The sequence below is a fragment of the Echinococcus granulosus genome (assembly GCF_000524195.1).
Source record: "Echinococcus granulosus chromosome Unknown EG_S00152, whole genome shotgun sequence".
In the NCBI taxonomy this organism is placed as follows: Eukaryota; Metazoa; Platyhelminthes; class Cestoda; order Cyclophyllidea; family Taeniidae; genus Echinococcus; species Echinococcus granulosus.
The window spans coordinates 41,085-58,658 of record NW_020170532.1 but is presented as its reverse complement, the minus strand read 5'-3'; the positions used below and the strand labels follow the sequence as shown (position 1 = coordinate 58,658).

The window sequence follows — 17,574 nt, the reverse complement described above, 5'->3', positions numbered from 1 at the left end:
AATTTATAGACGGGGGACCGCCTCTTCCAGTACCACCACCACCACCATCACCACCACCACCACCACCACCACCACCACCACCACCACCAAAATAGTGAAGTTTAGCTAAATAACACATGCCTTGGAGATGATAAGTCGCATATACATTATTCGCATGATCGCCAACGAGCATGCAAGAAACACCAGCGGAAGCAAAGTGTAACATTTTCAATTCACTCTTTGCTAAACATGGTAGAAAAGGGTATAGCCTCGGAAATTCATGGCATTAAACGTGTAAATTTTAATGCTTATTTAAAATCTGCAGATTATTCTGTGGCAGTGATCTAATACAGCATGTCTTAAATATAATTTATTTTTTTTTACTAAAGCTACACTTGTGTTATTTTGTGGCTGTGGATATCATGGTAGTGTTGTTATTTGCATCCATTCTATGGTTGGCACCCAATACTTAGTGTGAACAGAACGGCACAAATGTGTGACGGCTAGGGATACAGTGCGGTCGAAATGGTGCTAACAATTTGCATCCAATCACGGTCAATTCAAAGCTTAATGACTGCTGCGTCTAATGTACCCTCTCTCTTACTCCTTTTGCACCTCTTTCTAATCCTTATGAAATGCATCGACCTTCGCCTCTTAAACCCTTTCACTGAACTTGATGATCTCATGCGTCTTGCTCTTTAACACAAGCATAGTGATTTCGACATCTGCAAATAATGTGCTTTTAAACGTCTCCTGCCTAAAAACGGGGATTTTAAAGTGCCCAATTGGCTTTAGTTTCACAGTAAAGCGGCCTCTTGCCATGAAATCGTCACTTTGGTCTTCTGAGGCAGCTTAGCGGAATGTCATCGTCTCCCTTCAACTTTGCTCAAAGCACGGCTTGAAGACAGAAGTCTCTGCCTACCTGGATTTAAATCCAATTCCACCTCAACAGGGACAGGGGGGGAGAGATACGCTGGAGGTGTGACGAAACCTCAAATATTCTAATATCGCTTCCAAGCGAATGTTGGGGTGTGACCAGCCTCCACCAAAGGAACGAAGGATACGTCAACTTTCTCGAGTGAAAGGTTAATATGCTACCTTCATGTAATGGTTCCCCAAATCCACCAAAGTTATGAATGCTTCTGCCACTTAAGAGCTTTATGGCAACGAAGCGGCGCCAAGTTAGTAGTGGAAACCGCTTTTCGGAAATTGAGATAGGAGGAGAAAATTTTCTATATTCTTTTTAACTCCAAACAACTTTATTAAAAAGGAATGACTGAGTAAAGCAAGGGTTTCACCGTAGGAACAGACGGCTAGATGCAGCGAATAACTGGAGGTGAATTCTTATCGTACTAGATAAGACTCACAGTTTTACCCCCAAGTTAACCGGTTCTTTGTAATCAGACTCTGTTACTCTAAGTAAAAGCAGTAGAGAGTCTCAAAAGTCTCTTGAAAATTACATTATCCTTCGGATACATTTTGAACACCACATTGCTGCTTGCACCATCTTAGGCACCCATAAAATGGCTCAAATCGCCCTCTGTCTCAACAAATTTGCCTAAAACCCTTAACTGATATACGAATGTAGGCTCAGAAACAAGACAGGGCGAGAGATATAGGTTAGCGGAGGTGACGGATTCGGTGTATTTGTTTTTGTTGCCGTCGAGGTAGAACAATCGAACAACATGGGTACAAGTGACAAATTGACGAATGCAGCTGCCATCAGACAAGGGCGGTGACAAGCCGTTCACCATCGCCCTGAGCTTTCGCAACGCCCCCATATGACAATGAGTACAAAGGATTCCGGTGAGACCCTCCGTTTTACAAAACTCGTCACTCAGCACCGGCTCCATTGAGTGGCGGTACGCCGCCTTTTCTTTGGATAACACTTCCTTCGTGTACAATCTTCAAGACCTTTCTACCAGCAAAAAAACCACCTAAAATTATTTAATTAAAATAAAAATAAAAGAGACTTTTTGTTTCAACCCACTGGGAAAGAGAATGGTGCAGGCTTAGGGGGCAAGACGCAATTTGCCATGGTAGGAGTGTTTAGTGCAAAAAATAGTTATACAGTGAATACTTAAAAGGAGATGGATACGAAACTGGCCAAAGCGCTTTACTCCATTAGTGGTGGTGGTGGCAACGGCGGCAGCAGACATATCACTATTGGCAGAGGCGGAAAGGGAAGAAGGCGGGAGACCGTAAACAGATCCTCAAAACCTCGCAGAACCGTCTCTTCGGTGCACCGTGATCCATCTGGTCCGAGAAAGAGACGTGTAACTAGTGCACGTCCTACAACGAAATGCGTTCTACTTGGAGATTCTAATTTGATCGACTCAACACTGCCCACCTTCATTCTTATGTCACCAGCACCTTTTCCCCATTTTTCTTCGCATCTTATTCAATTAAAACTAACAGCAAGTTTTGTTTATTAAGGAAATCGTTTAGAATGGATCTGCTGAAGGGCGCTACAAGGAAACTAGAATAAATTTTGCGCAAAGAATACATGTCACAAATACTTGACGCCTGCCGTACACACTTCAAATTGCAGCAGTAGCACGTCAGTCAAAAGAGAGATGCATTTCGTGAGTATGACGCGATTAATAAACTGTCTCGGAAGTTAACTGGTTGATCTAGCCACCATTTGTCAAAAAATATTCTTACAAATTATACCTCATGACGAGGAGCAAAGAATCCAGTCTACGGAGATGTCGAAGGGTTTGAAGTTCCCACCTGCAATTCTTCATTCCCAACATTAACAATAAAGCCAATTTAAGACGCACATTGAAACCTGATGCACAGATGGGTCCTAGGCAATGGATGTCTTTTTTGAATAGAGAATCTGAGACATATCTGTAATTAAAGATCTACCTTAAAAACTTTTGTAATATTGGCCATCATAACTGGAGTCAGGGCTAGCAGCAACGGGATCACCCTGTGTTTGACATTCAAAATGGAATTGAGATTTAAAGCTTTGTTTATGTCACACACAGGACGCGTGAACAAGTAGCCTTGCTAAAATACAATGCAGCAAAGAGGACCCAATTTCACCATAAGGAGTGATTTATTTACTAAAGTAAAGGAAATTAGCAAAAAAAACAGATTGCAGTCAATTTTACTGTGGGTAATCATTACCTTCTCAGTTCATATATATACAAGATCGAGGTGGAATTCCAATCCGCCACCCGAAGCACACCGTTGTTTAGAGAGAGCCCTTTAATTGATAACTGACTGGATCCCATAAATCAAGGCATAATTAAAAGGTTATAACGAATGGCCTTTCCAGTACTACTGGTACCATTCAATCAGGAATATTTACTTCACCATTAGGGCAAGACGAACTCAGCCATATAAAGAGGGCAATATGGCTTTAAAAGAGACAACTAAGAAGTGGTGCAATGGAGGCGGGACATTACTGGATTCGCGTGTAACGGAGAGCTAAATTGATGCTCTGAGAATCCACACGTTGAAAACCTAATTGGCTTATTTTAAACAGGTTAAGCATATTCTTGCATCTAAAGTGAGTAGATTTCCATGAATGACTTAAAACGCCAAGTGATAAGGTAAAGTGACTAAAAGCGCCTGGTGGTCAGTGAAAACCCTCCTTACAGGAGATGTTAGTCTTCTCGAGCAAGAGGTCGTGCAAATGTTGCATGACAGCATCTGGACTGACAAAACGCTCCGTGACTATGCGGCACCAGGCACGGCAAACCCCGCAACGGTGCGGCTCATTGCTGGAGAAAGAGTTCTTCACATTTCTATTTTGAGAATAATTGTTACGATTGAAGAATCGTAATTCGCTAATTGCACTTATTTACGGTTGACATAAAGATTGATAAACAAACAAAGTGAATGCACTAATAATAATCTGAGCAACAAAGCTGTCGTCGACTTTTGAGAGGGGCAGAGGAAATAAGGAAGAGAGTGAGGGGATATTGGCATGTGATTAGAGTCGGAGCCGTGTGCTAGGTTTACCACGCCAAGGACTGCAAAGTGCGTATAACCGTGAGCATTGGAAGCGACATTAGCGTGCCTTATAGGGTGAGGTAGAGAGCACATCACTGTCATGAAAATCTACGGAAAACCGAGACCGTGCCCATCGATTTCACTTCTAAGGTGCCCTAAGCAGGTCGACAGTGAGGCGCCAAAATAATTGCTACTTAAATATAGTGGGTAGAAAATTAACCAGCGCTGAATATCTCATAGCTGAAATAAGACCTGTTTATAAATAAAGCCTTTCTCTCGCAAAAATATTAATAACGATGTAATGATAATGTGAAATACGCCATGGGCGATCTTTTGCCATTTAGCATAGACTACTTAATATGCAATCTTAACTGCGGTAGGACAAAATTTGCAGACTTGCGAATGAATTGCCCTCCTTGTCAAAAATTGGTAATTAAAATTTAATCCTGCAAAGAATGGACATTTCATAATTTAAATTGAATGTCTCTAAAGTCGTGTTACTATGTGTTTTAGGCTCATCCCTATCTCCTTCTAGAAGGGCTTCGTGGTACATTTCTGCAATCCAGCAACACTTGACTATTTTACACAGCAAAAATGATAAAAGGGGGCTTAATGGCCCAAGCATCATTACATGATATTCAGAATACTACTTTAGGAACAAGAAGCCCATTACAAAACAGTTTATCAACCTACCTCGTTAAGTTTGGAAAGTTCTTTCCGCTGCTTTACACTTTCAACAGGACCTTCCTTCTCCACCTTCTCTTTCTCATCATCATAACCACCAGTCGCCATTTGCAGGAGTTGCCGAGAAGGCGGCGATGAAGATCGAGGTGCAACAGGGAAAGAGGCGTTCCCGACACCAGCTGTATAGACCAACAGCGGAGATGTGAAGCGGTAGAAGGTGCCAATCTCGAGCGCTTAGCATCCAAGGCAGCATGTTCTCGTAGAGGAGCGCTTGACCCATTCACTCACTCACTATAGCATCCACACTGACAACACTCATTTCAAATCAGGACTTGTCGGGTTATAAACTAACAACTTTTAAGAAGCAAAATACAGCTCCTATTTTATAATTTAGAGTTAACGTTTAAAAGGCCAATCTCAGTGTTAAACCAATGCAAAATAGCTTGGGTGCAGAAAAATTTGTCCGTTGGGATGACCAATCCAACGACACCGTATTTCGCTTCGTCAACGATGATGGTGATTGCCCAAATTTTTCATTAGCCCAACTCAAGGTCAACAGTCATTCTAAGGGATGTCAATGAGGCCTGCTCAGTCAAGCTAATATCAACCAAGAATAGGCCAAAATACGATCCTTCGATACTCACATTCGAAGGCAATTGACAAGCCTGCAAAGGGGTTTCGTTAAATCTACTAACTGTGCCGATCGCATTCATAAACTATCCCCATCTGTCGCAGTTTTACTTTCCCAAAAAGCTATGCACTCGAATATGTATTGCAAAAAATATGAAGATTTGTGACCTCGGCTTTAACCACTCATCATTAATCGAACGTGGTCTTGTCAATAGCATGATCAGTGAAAACATCACCACATTTTCGCATTCGACAGCAGCATATGGTCAATTTGGCTAAATGAGGATGGGAACATGTAAAGATAGATAGGCGAGCCCAAGTGCACCCAATTTGCAAGCAAATAGGTCCACTCTGTTGGTTTTGCTAGAACCACTGATCCACAGGTGCAATGTACACAATTCGACTAATTTTGTTCGGAGGCGAGTCTGTCTCCCCTACATTGCAGTAGCGCAACTCAAATATGTACCTTATAAAAAAGCGTTGTTATACAAGAAGATGGTAAATAGATAGGTAGAAAATATGCAAACGCATACGTGAGTAAAATGGTAGAAGAATGGGGATACAGACACCAAGTATTATCATCACAAGTAATTTTGGACCATATATTTACGAATGATGTGCTTAAATAAGCAGAATATGTAAAATCTAAACCAACAGGTAAGAAAATATTTACTTGAATTCAACAATCCTTCAATAAATACACAAACACCTAATTATAACGCATGCGATTTTTGTGGCAATAATACAGTAACAATTAAATTTTTTAAGTTTTTGGCAACGCTTTTTGTTTTCTATTTTTCTATAAATTGGCTAAATATATACTTGGTTGTTTGACTACACATTTGAACTATGTCTAAATACAAATGGGTGTGTTTTGAATCTATGGTGTGCACTAAAGGTCTTTTTATCAAACTCGTTTTTTAAAGGATGCAGGTGATTAGGAGGAATCGATTGTGGCATTTGCTATTCCCTTTTCACCTTGACAGTCTGCATATAAGGAACGTAGTGCCGCCACCGGTTAAAAGTCGTTTCCTTGACTTGGCGAATGTGTCTATGTTGAATGTTGGGAATAACCGAATATGGTCGGATGCCATGGCTCTGCACTAATTGCATTTGACTTGACTCTCTCGGAAGTAGGGGCTGTTGGCAACTTCGCTATTTGTGTCAAAGGAGTCTGTCCTAACCTCCAGTCTTCGTTATTTGGACTTGTCGGAGAGGAGAATCGCTTGACTTTCGAAAAACCTTTGGAAAGAGGAGAATCTGGAATATCTGCCTATAACAAGTAATTGTTGTTATGTCAGATAAATTCCATGCGTAGCTATGCTTTTTAGTGTTAGGGAGTGCGTAATGGACATCCTTCCTCTACCGAGTGTTCTGCGGTTTGTCGCCAAGAATGCACTCGCAACCGTTCGAGACAAGGCTGAGTTAGCGTCGACTTCTGTGAGTAATCTATTTTCTTCTTCACATTGCTTTTATTCCTTTACCCCTGGACAAGTATTCATAGACATTCTAGCCAGCTCGTAGTGATTTCAAAATGACAGCAATACCGTTCATTGCTTCATTTTTTAGGCCCATATGTGCGAGTAACATTTTGCTTCCGTTTGCTCTGTTGTTTTTTGCTACTTGCTCTCTACCGTTCGTCTATGTCCGCCGCGCACAACTGCATGTAAAATTTTGCAGACAATGTAATTCGGATGTGAAAATGAGGAAGATAATTTACTTTTTAGCTGTCATCATAGCCAATGCACTCATCTCTATGCAGTTATGTTTACAACTTGCAGAAGTGATAATTATTCGCAAGGATGAACATTGGCTCTTAAAAGTATTCTGAGTAGGATATGTGCTAAGGGGTAACATTCCAGCTATAGTCATTGGAATTCCTCGCAGACTATGTTAGCAGTGTTGACAGAGGAGAAAATTTCCAAGGATATCAAAGGCACTGAACCCCTTACTGCTCTTCACGACTCGTGTATGATGCGAAAATTGAACCGGTTTTCTCTGTTTGCGTCGTGTTTCAGACACGGGTTGCATTATTTTACATCGGTAAACTGGGACCTTCGTGATTTTCTTACTCCTGCATCATCCTTTGATTTTCGGTCCGGCAGAAAGGGCTGTGCCATGGTGGGTCCCTCCTCGGGCCTCGAGGACCGCGCCAATGTAGTCACACAGAAATTGAAGAGCACTCTCTAGATAATGGTGCGTACTGAGTAGCAGATTCGGATTTCCTCTGGACCTTGTATGCATGTGAGTTGAGTAGGTAATGAATAGTTACGGTAAGGACGATGTGAAGACGAATTTGAGATTTGCTTTTGAATAATTCATCTATTTTCCCAGCAACGCTGCCTGGGTTAATGTTAATTCGTCGAGCGCCTGTAAGATTTGATACAAATCGAAGATATGCTATTGAATAAGTCAGCCCTCGTTTCGATAATATTGGGTAAACTACGTAGACTTTATCGAAAACATGCCGAATTAAAGGCGAATTTAGGGTTAGCACTTGAATGATTTAACTCTGTTTACGTTAGTGCTAACTGCAATAAGCTCAATTCATCGGTGTCATGCCAAATTGAATGAGAATGTAAGGTATGCGTTTGAACAATTTGGCTCTATTTACATTGGTGCTGGCAAGATTAGGGACGGTGCATCGGTTTCATGCCGTATTTAATGAAATATAAGACTGGCCCTTGAATAATTTACCACTGACTGCGGCAATTCCAACTGGGTTGATCTCATTTCTTCGTGAGCCTGCAAAATTGAATGCAAATGTAAGACATTCTCTTGAATAAATTTACACCACTTATGGCAATGCTGACTAAAGTAAGCTAATTAAAACGATTATATGCCGAATTGAATGCCAATTTAGGACATTTTTTCGAAGTTTTGGACCGCTTTTGGTAATGTCGAAGAGAATAAGCTTAGTTTTTTGATTATATGCCGAATTTAACGCAAATTTAGAGCATGCTCTTAAATATTTTAGCTCTAATTAGGAAAGTGCTGGCTAGAGAAAGCTGGATTCAACGAGTAAAACCGTAAGTGGATGACAGTTTGGGGAAATAAAACTATAGCTCGAATTTTAGTAAATCGGATAAGAGTAAGCAAGACCTAAAGATTTAATGCCAAATTAAGCGCAAATATAACATTCACTAGTTTCCTGTCATTACATGAAAAGCTTTGGGGAATACGCTGTCAACACAAAAGGCATGACCAAAAAAACGCGTTTTCAAAATATAGAATTATGTAATTCATGACTACGACGGACAGACCCAAAAGATAAATGAAATGTGAAGAAAAGTAAAAAAAAGACACCCAAAAATCAAAATGGGAAAAGTTAAAAAAGGATTCAATTTTAAGGCACTAATTATTCTTCTACTGCGTCGGATCGGCATCGTGGTGCGCTTGGCTGGACGTGGACTGTGGCAGACGGGCAAGATACTGGCTTTTGGTCGCCTCACCTCCCACCGAGCAAGCACTTCCAAGCCCGAGAGCGTAGAGTGCGCAGCTTTGCAATTGAATGAAGGGTAAGAGTGTTTGTTTGTGCGTGCATAGTCCACGAGACGAATTCATGCCTTGTGGCCATATGAGCCGTAATTTCTCCCTGTGTTTGATTTTTTTAGGGCACAAGCAAAACTGAAGTTATCAAGATAGATTGAGGTATAAATCAGGCGCGTCATGATGTGGTTCAGTACGAATCATATGAATTTCAGTCTAAATGCTTCGCAAAAATTTACATTTGCTTATACAGTATTAACATGTTAGACTTCTTGTTTAGATCCTACTTTTTTGGCAACTGCCATGCTATGATTCAACAATTTTGGTAATAAACCTTTTGACATTTTAGCTTTTTATTATGTGGTTGTATTCATGTATACGTATCATTTACTTCACCGCTTTAAGACTAGATTTAGGCATCAAATAGGTAACAAAAAATCTGTGACTTTTTATTGTTCAAAGATAAATCTCGCTCACATAAATTTATGCTGAGCCATACTTAAAGCGATTAGTTCGAATTGTCCTTGAGGTATGTTGAATGCTCTGCTATTTTATAAGGAAGGATTTCAGTAAATGTGGTGTTATTTGCTAAATAAATAGGACAACCTATTAAGTTTTTGGTTCCACTCGGTACCCAAGAAATTGCGGTCTCCTATTTCTGCAAAAGTGCATTTTTTCCTTCGAGCATTATCTGATAAGCACGGAGTCCTTACGGAACAACATTAAATGCTAATCTCGCCTATTTTATTACTGGGCGCAAAGCACTTGTCATTGAAATGGCTTTACAGTAAAATAATTAGTCTCTCATGGATCCTGGATCATATGCTCAGGTAAGAATATATTGCAATTAATGAGTTTTGTTATATATTATGCTCACTAATAGATTCACTGTCTGTGTTATGGGTGACACTTATCGTTTATTCAGTAACCGCAAGTGCATGGCAGAGGTTGCATTACTTAAGCTGTCGTGCCATTTCTAACTTGGTGGAATATATCGTGCATATGGAACACTTCGTACTCCAAATGGTTATTCTCCTTTATTTCACGAGTTGAAACTTCATTGATCAGTTTTATGCTGGCCTCATCTTGTAGAGACGTAAACTAGCCAGTCCCTCCTTGTCCTTGTTTGTAGTTGCATTAGATGTATTCGAAACGAAACGGACAACAATCGTTTGGCTGCCATATGATGCATTGGACGGAAATTTGTCGCGATTCCTCGTCTTCTTGCAGTCAGTACATTTCACCTAATAGAAACCACATGCATGTATTCCTGTAACTGAGGCGACGTGATGCCAAGAGAAACTAGAAATGCTCAGTGACTCCACGCCTAACTGCCTTCTATGGATTCTGTTTTCCCATATGTAATTGTGTGATTTCGGGGTTTGCTTGTTTCTGTTTTTTAACGGTCGTCTGTGAGTTGATGCCGAGGCAAGTAGGTGGGTTTGTCACATGCCTGCGATGCAGGTGGTGGTGGGTGGGCCGATGCGTGGGCAGATTTCTGACTACCGGTTATTTCTGGGCTTAATTATTCCGTCGATAAGATGGTCTTGAGACTGTTGTATTGACAGAAGATTTTCTTTCACTACCTTTAGGTTAGTGATCCTACGACTAGTTATGGACACGTGTAATGGCCAGTACATATCCTCTTTTCCCGAATTCAGTTTCACGGAGTAAGCAACTGCAGATTCGCTAGGTCAAGTATCTTCTCAGTTGTTTGAGAGTTCGATGACTGGGACGGTGGGACTTGACGTGGTATTCATGAAACGATGGACAATGTGGTGGGAGTGGAGATGAGATCTGCCACTTTGGTTTGAATTGAGCCTATTTCCTTACGGAACAGTTTTCATATTCTACTCTATTTTCGTCTTCTTTTTGGGGTTCCGTGCATATATGTGCTTGATTGTATGCGTACTGACTTCCTACAGTTTAACTAGACTTAATACTTATGCGTTGTTGCCGATATTGGGAGTCTTGCTGAGGGAAGGGCGGAGGGAATTGGTGAGGAGGAGATGAGAACTGATGCGTATGTGATATGGATTGTCAGTCGTCATCGTGGAACTTGGCACTGAATTGATTTCTCTTGGGATGCATCCACTACTAGAACCGATTACCTTTCCAACCGGTTCGGATACTTACGCTCATCCCAACTCTTTCCACCAGTCTAGATACGGTCCACTATGAATCAGTCGGCATGCATTCTGAGGGATCTCTACTGCCGGATGATGTTGAGTTTTCATGAATAAATAAAGCACCCCTTTTCAAAGGCGCACGTCGAAGGAATTGGTACATTGCATGCTATGGTCTTTTACTTGTCGGTATTATTTGACCAGCCACAAGTTGATAAATGCGAACCACTCCTTTACCCAATCTATCAATCCGGTGTCGTTAGCGGAAGCTGCTTTCGACAGCGTTCTAAGGCCTTTGGTGAGTTAATGTGGAGTAACCCGAACAGCGCACCTCAACGTATCCGTTTGTGGCCACTCTACCAACACGGTCGAATGGTCAACTTTCGTCTGGTATGAATAACTGCATTGAGGACTTTACCGGTTCCAGCAGAAAGTTCGAATGGAAGTAAGGTAAAATCCCACTGCCAGTGACTTCACAATGGCAGGCTCTAGAAGCACTCATAAAAGTTGTCGGCGTTGCCGAATGGATGTGCAAAGTGAATTGGGCTGTTTAAATCAAATCTTGCTGTGCATTTCTTTTCCCTAAGTAACGCCGGTGTGGGATGATAGCATCTGCCCTTGGATTTGTTGATTCTCTTCCATCGCAGTCGATCAATTTGGTGCTGAATATGGAGCAAGTGTAGCGTCCTTACACTTCTCACTAGGTTAAACAGCTAGCGCATCGCAGTTGTTGAGAGTTCTGACGTTTCCCATTTGAGGTCACGCTGGTTTACAGAGGCCTTTCACTATGTCCCAAATTGCAGATTGCAAAAGGAGCAAATCGCAATGAGGTTCTAGGTATCTTCTCCTCCTTTGCAGCACTCTCTTGCTAAATCAAACTACCTTGCTTAAAGCAGCAATGCAGGCAATGCAACTTGTAGCCTGTTTCCAATGACTGACGGTTTCGAAACCCAGCTAAGTGTCGCAAAGCATTATTACGCTGGACGTTATCCCTAATTTTATTCCCAGGTCATGATCATTCTAATCACCTCAGGCAAATAGTGGTATAATCTCGGGGTAGCACAATGATCGATGTGTTAGTGAGGGCCTCGGTGATGGCCCACGCAATTATAATTTACGATAGCGCCAAAGTAAGCAATGGATGAACTGACTGCTTTAATGTTTGCAATGAAGTATGATGACTGTTTCCTTACATCTGTTTCAAATTTTAAAGATGTCCATGTGGCATGAGTAACTTTACCATGTGCAACAATCCACGGCTGATGGAGCCATTTTACACCACTGCATCACATTTACTGGCCACAATCAGCAAAACAATGATCCTAAACAGAGGCGAAGAAAAATTAAAAGAAAACTTGTCAGACTTTAGCCTTCTTTTTTACTACAAGTTATCACAAGCAAAAAGGTAAATTATTTTCGTTTAGTTTGTTTAGATGTGTGGTTATTTAGACTTCACTTTTCAAGGCCAGTTTTCGAAATGGCGTGTGCTCTCAGTAAAAAGTCTATGCCCAGGATAGCATGTCAGTTTTACTTCTACATCCGTGTTTTCTATGTACTTTTTAGTTTGCCATTCTCTATTCCCTTGCATTTAACTCGTGTATGCGTTCATGTCAAGGTGAATGAAATCCAGTCCCTTGGACAAGTTGATCACTTTAGTTTGACACCTTAGATGCTTTACTACCGCACTTATTGAGTAAAATCTTGTCAGAGATTTGCCTGTCCTTTGATTTGATTGATGCTTTTGCAATTCGCTAGATGTGGACCCGCACCAGTGTCGCATATGTGGGAAGCGTTTTTCCCAGCGTACGTATCTAACACGACATAAGGAGATTTTTCACCAAAGTAAGTTCCCATTGTACTTTGCTGCGGTGAACAAATACCATGGCTTGTGCTCTTGTGCATTCCATGTGTGCATGGCAGGAATTCTGTCACTTATTCAGGCGATGTAGCCGCTTTGTAAAAGATGCAAGTAGCGTAGTGACAAACGGAAGCAAACTTTTTTAGCCTAGTATATCATGTTAACTTCTTGCGTTCGGCAGTGCCTATGTTGCGTAATGCAAAGAGATACTGGCCTGTGCGAATCTGTTGTGATGCCGTAGTCTTCCGGTTATGTGAGTCCAAAATTTATGAACAGTTTGCCTGCAATCCACTTCATACAAAATGGGTACATGCGACAAAGCGTAGCTCAGAAAGAAGATTTTCGGAAGGCACAAACAATTGAAGCACGTGCCTAAGGAATGCTCTAATCTGACTAAACAAATGACATTGTATAATCCTGGAGGTACTAAAGAAATTGTGGGGAAGCAACTAGTCAATGCAAGATTTGCAGAGGCCATGTAGATGTCAGTGCAGTATTCCTAGTCAGAAGGCATTCCATTCCTCTACATTGTGCTTCATCGGCTGTTGTTGCACCCGTGATTAGTCGATTTGCCAAACAACTGATTTTATTCTACTTACACATTTAGGGCATTTTAGCTCTTTTAAACAGGAGTGATTCCATTGGTCATATTTTAGCCATTTATAAGTTTATGTTAAGATTTCGTATTTGTTCTAAATGTCTTTGCTGTTTTTTAAAAGGGAGGCCGTCGAAGTGCCAACATTGCGATCGGACGTTTTTGGATAGCAGCACTTTGAACCGTCACGTTTCAAGGGTTCATAAGAGTAAGTCAACTTTATTGATAAAGAGTTATTTTTTGGTATTATTGGATGGTGCTTGGGTGCCAGCAGTGCAAACACATTCTCGAGTCTTATCTCTTTAAATCGCCGCTTTTTACGAGCCTGAATCATTGGTTTGAATCATTTCTGGATGATATTTATGACCAATTTTGGCGATCATTCACTGAATAACATATTCTTTTGACTTTTATAAACTTATTTAGAGGGGATTCTATTTGGTACTAGTGTTTTGTAGTGAAAAGAGCCTTCGCCTGCTCGCATTGTAACAAATCTTTTTTGCGCCGATGCCGTTTAAACGAACACATATCTGTGGTTCATGAGAGTGAGTTGTTTTTTTTTTTAAATACTAATCTTGATATTGGAAAGCACTTTATTTTTATTACTTTTACACTACTTTTAGGAAGGAAGTCGTTCACTTGCCAGAAGTGCAGTAAAGGCTTCTGCCGTCGAGGCGATCTAGACAAACACATTTCTGCGGTTCATGAGAGTGGGTTGATTAATTTTAACATGGTAGCCTTGATCAATATATAAGTGCGCTTTTTTATGATACACAAATGCACTTTGCTTCTCATTACTTTTCATCACCTTTAGAGGAGAGACCATTCAGGTGCGAGAATTGTGGTGAATCCTTTACGCAGCAATGTAATTTAAACAGACACATTTCTGCCGTTCATGAGAGTGAGTGAAGTGTTGTTTACTTACTTATCCTTATCTACTTTCTTGTGCTTGTTTCTTAATGTTCAGCCATAATTTGCTTTATACTAATTTTACACTGCTTTTAGGAAGGAGGCCATTTACTTGTCAGAGTTGTGGTAAAGCCTTCTCCCGTCGAAGCTTTTTAAACGCACACGTTTCTGCGGTTCATGAGAGTGGGTTGATCAGTTTCAGTGTAATAACCTTAATCAACAATTAAATATGCATTTTCTGATAACCAAGTACATTATCTATCTTATTACTTTAACATTGCCTTTAGATGAGAGGCCATTCAGGTGCGAGAATTGCGGTAAAGCCTTCAAGCGGCGCTATAATTCAAACGCACATATTTCTGTGGTTCATGAGAGTGAGTTAACTGATGTTTATCTGCTTATCCCAATCTACATTTGGATACTCATTCCTTAATATCTAGCCGCGCTTTGCTTTGTATTGCTTTTACATTTCTGTTAGAAAGGAGGCCCTTCACCTGCCAAAATTGTGGTAAAGCCTTCTCCTGTAAAGGACACTTAAACAGACACGTTTCTACGGTCCACGAGAGTGAGTTTACCAATTCTTTAATGATATTCTTGATCAATTTTTTTGGGTGTATGCTTCCTAATATTAAGTGGTATTGCGGCTTTCCTTGCTCTGTTCTTCTCTTTCGAGGTGGGGATAATGTAATTGCCAGAGTTGATATTCGTAATTGTTGTACCAAAGAACTTTAAACACGCATCACTACATGCATACCTTTATTGCTTGCTATCAAATGATAATTCATTTTTACTCTTACCATATTCTTGGGTCCTCTAATGAAGTCTTACTTTACTGCATTCAACTTTCACAGGTTCACATGGCCACACTTCAGTTGTTAATATATGAAATATGTTTTCTAAGATCAAACGGGTAGATTCAAGGGTTGCAAGAACGTTTTTTACCACTTCTAAGCTAACGGTGTTTTAAAAAGTACTGAATCTGTTCCAGAGCAAGTTAAGAATGGATAATTTTTGAGCCATACAGCCAGAGAATATGTTGTCATGACAACAATTATTGGGTCTTTTTTCAGGAATGTTTCTAAATTTCGCTTTGTTGCTACTTATACCATTTCAATAGCATCATAGGAATAATTGGTCGTTTTCCTCAAATTGTGCAGTCCACTGCATACTCTTCTACAGACCTCGCAGCACAGATCGCATTTTTCCTGTTTGTAGAATAAAACACGCAGTCACCATTTAGCGCTCCTTGATGTGCGTAACACAAATGGCTACATTTGGTTTTTGGTTGGATGCAAATATTATTTTCATTAACTAAGTTATTTTTGTTCCAGAACGAAGGCGTGGATAAGAATGCTCTTCTCCGCCACAGGAAAGGGATTTTGCAAGTCGTAAGCATTATCAACTGCGTCATGTCACGAAGACCGATTTCCTTCTGATGGAAATACTTGTACTTTCCGCCTATTCTCTGCAAACAAGGGCCAGCTTGCGCATCTTTAACTTTGCCCCAGGCAAATCATGCCGTACGTAAGGCCTATATGCTGTTGGATACTTTAACACTATTTGTTTTACTAAATCAACTCATGTGCTTTTATTGTAGTTTTTATGTCTTTCCTTAGTGAGTGGCTACTCTTCACATAATGCCTGCATCGAAAGTAGTAAAGCTAGTAGCTAAAGCTGGGGTTTTTCATTGTTTGTTGCAACATGAACGCATTTCAATTTAGCAATTGTTCATGCATATCTATTCTCCACTGATGTTGTTTTCTCGAAATTTACGGTCCAGAATTGCGATATTTGAATGGCGAGACAGCATCCCATTGTTGTACTGCGTTCATACGAAAAAATCCGCACTGTGGAAACAAATGAATAAATAGCACCTGCTATTGATATCTGATTTTAAGGGCAAACTGACTTCTTTTCCTATTAGGTAGACGAATTTCTGGTTGTCAAACATGAAACTATTATGCAAAGTACTTTAGGTGAAAATTAGCACAATCTTGATGTATACCTGTGGTTCAGTGCAGAGCAAGCGGATAGCTTCATTTTATACAGCAAAAAGATTACACTTCAATAGAGAATAGGTTCAAATTGAGACATTAACTTTTGGAAGAGAGGAGGATTGTAGGCAGACTACGGGTTCTAATAAAAGCAGCATGAATAATGCTGCTGCTCTTATAACAGGTTCTAATCTGAGGCCTACTAGAAAGATGATGCTGATACTTAGGCGCTAATAAATGCCAATTCCGCGTCTATGAACCCAAAGATATTTAGGTTTGAGTTTGTTTTTGTGGTTGTTTTCGCGGTAATCCCAGAAACCATGCAGCTAGACTGGTTTACTTTTCCTATCCTGATCGGTGATTGGGGAGATGAGATCGCTTTACTTGTAATTTAAATACCCCTTTACATTAATCACCATTACTACAAGTCGAAGGACCCACCGATCGGGAGCAAGCACTACAAATATCAGTAAATAAGCCACCGCCAAATAAGTTGGTGTATGAATGGCTTGAGTTTAGGTGGTCTGAGCTCTCTACGGGCGTTTTGTTACCGCCATAATTGCACTGGACAGTCGATAGGAGCATCTGCTGTACAGTCGCCGATGTTGAGAAGATTCGTAGAGTTGGCCAACGATCTCGAGGATGAGATCCCTGCAGGCCCCTGTATGAGTGTTGCTGAAAAGCCAAACGCAATGTCGTTGTTGCCGTTGCTTGAAGTCCACGACATCTTGAGGTTGTGGACATTTCTCTACTCCGCAGACAAAAAATGGCACTGTGGAAAGTCCTTGCTCTATGTTTCCTTCCTCACTTTTTGCGCACTTTTAATTTCCACATTTTCTAATTCGTCCTCATTGCTCGTAGAGCCCTAGTGGCCATCTGGTATGTATTGGTGCCCCTTACCAGACAAAGGTTGCAGATATCCTCAGTGAACATTATCATCTTTCTACATATTCTCTTTATTCTGTTGAGGGCTTTTATGCACAAAAGATTACCAAGGTCAACACTTAAATATGTGTAAGATACTGCAAGTGCGGCAAGCACGTAAAAGAGCCATCCACCATTTTTGGCAATTCAAGTTATTTGGCAGTATATTCAACGTTTAACTCTTTTTCCACTGTCTTCATTCTTTTCAAACTAATTAGGTTGCAGCATTCTTTATTGGCAATGTGATGAATGGGATAGAGTAATCAGAGCTCTATATGATTCAGGGTACGCTCCTTCCTGGGAGTAGATGAAGTCGGTTTCATGACTTAACTCGTGTTTGCATGAGAGATTTATAAAAACAAACAGGTTTGACACAGCCCCTCGTCTTTTTAAACACCGTCCTTCGTTCTCCCATAATGA

The 17,574-nt window shown here is 40.6% G+C and overlaps 4 protein-coding genes across 4 annotated transcripts in view; 3 read left to right on the top strand and 1 right to left on the bottom strand. All coding sequences in view use genetic code 11, as the record gives it.

The window, feature by feature from the left end:
* Positions 1 to 95, top strand: part of EGR_09537 (hypothetical protein) — a gene marked incomplete at both ends in the record, with an annotated part of 1,578 nt that extends 1,483 nt beyond the window's left edge. The window contains one exon of the mRNA XM_024498786.1: positions 10 to 95. Within this exon, the coding sequence (XP_024346793.1) occupies positions 10 to 95 (86 nt within the window). The remainder of the gene's footprint in view (positions 1 to 9) is intronic.
* A 4,283-nt stretch (positions 96 to 4,378) lies between these two features.
* On the bottom strand, positions 4,379 to 4,737 carry EGR_09536 (hypothetical protein; the record flags this gene model as incomplete). Its single annotated transcript, XM_024498785.1, has 2 exons — positions 4,379 to 4,591; positions 4,639 to 4,737. The coding sequence occupies 2 exons, from the start codon at positions 4,735 to 4,737 to the stop codon at positions 4,379 to 4,381; spliced, it is 312 nt and encodes a 103-aa protein (XP_024346792.1).
* Positions 4,738 to 6,606: 1,869 nt separating this feature from the next.
* Positions 6,607 to 7,449, top strand: EGR_09535 (hypothetical protein; the record flags this gene model as incomplete). The annotated part of the gene is made up of 2 exons (XM_024498784.1): positions 6,607 to 6,699; positions 7,147 to 7,449. 2 exons carry the CDS (start codon positions 6,607 to 6,609, stop codon positions 7,447 to 7,449), a joined length of 396 nt encoding a protein of 131 aa, XP_024346791.1.
* Positions 7,450 to 8,577: 1,128 nt separating this feature from the next.
* The window catches only part of EGR_09534 (PR domain zinc finger protein), a gene marked incomplete at both ends in the record, with an annotated part of 10,688 nt that continues 1,691 nt past the window's right edge, over positions 8,578 to 17,574 (top strand). Inside the window, 8 exons of the mRNA XM_024498783.1 lie at positions 8,578 to 8,777; positions 10,341 to 10,418; positions 11,138 to 11,172; positions 12,630 to 12,742; positions 13,776 to 13,872; positions 13,951 to 14,037; positions 14,715 to 14,801; positions 16,750 to 16,963. Of these exons, the coding sequence (XP_024346790.1) occupies positions 8,578 to 8,777; positions 10,341 to 10,418; positions 11,138 to 11,172; positions 12,630 to 12,742; positions 13,776 to 13,872; positions 13,951 to 14,037; positions 14,715 to 14,801; positions 16,750 to 16,963 (911 nt within the window). The remainder of the gene's footprint in view (positions 8,778 to 10,340; positions 10,419 to 11,137; positions 11,173 to 12,629; positions 12,743 to 13,775; positions 13,873 to 13,950; positions 14,038 to 14,714; positions 14,802 to 16,749; positions 16,964 to 17,574) is intronic.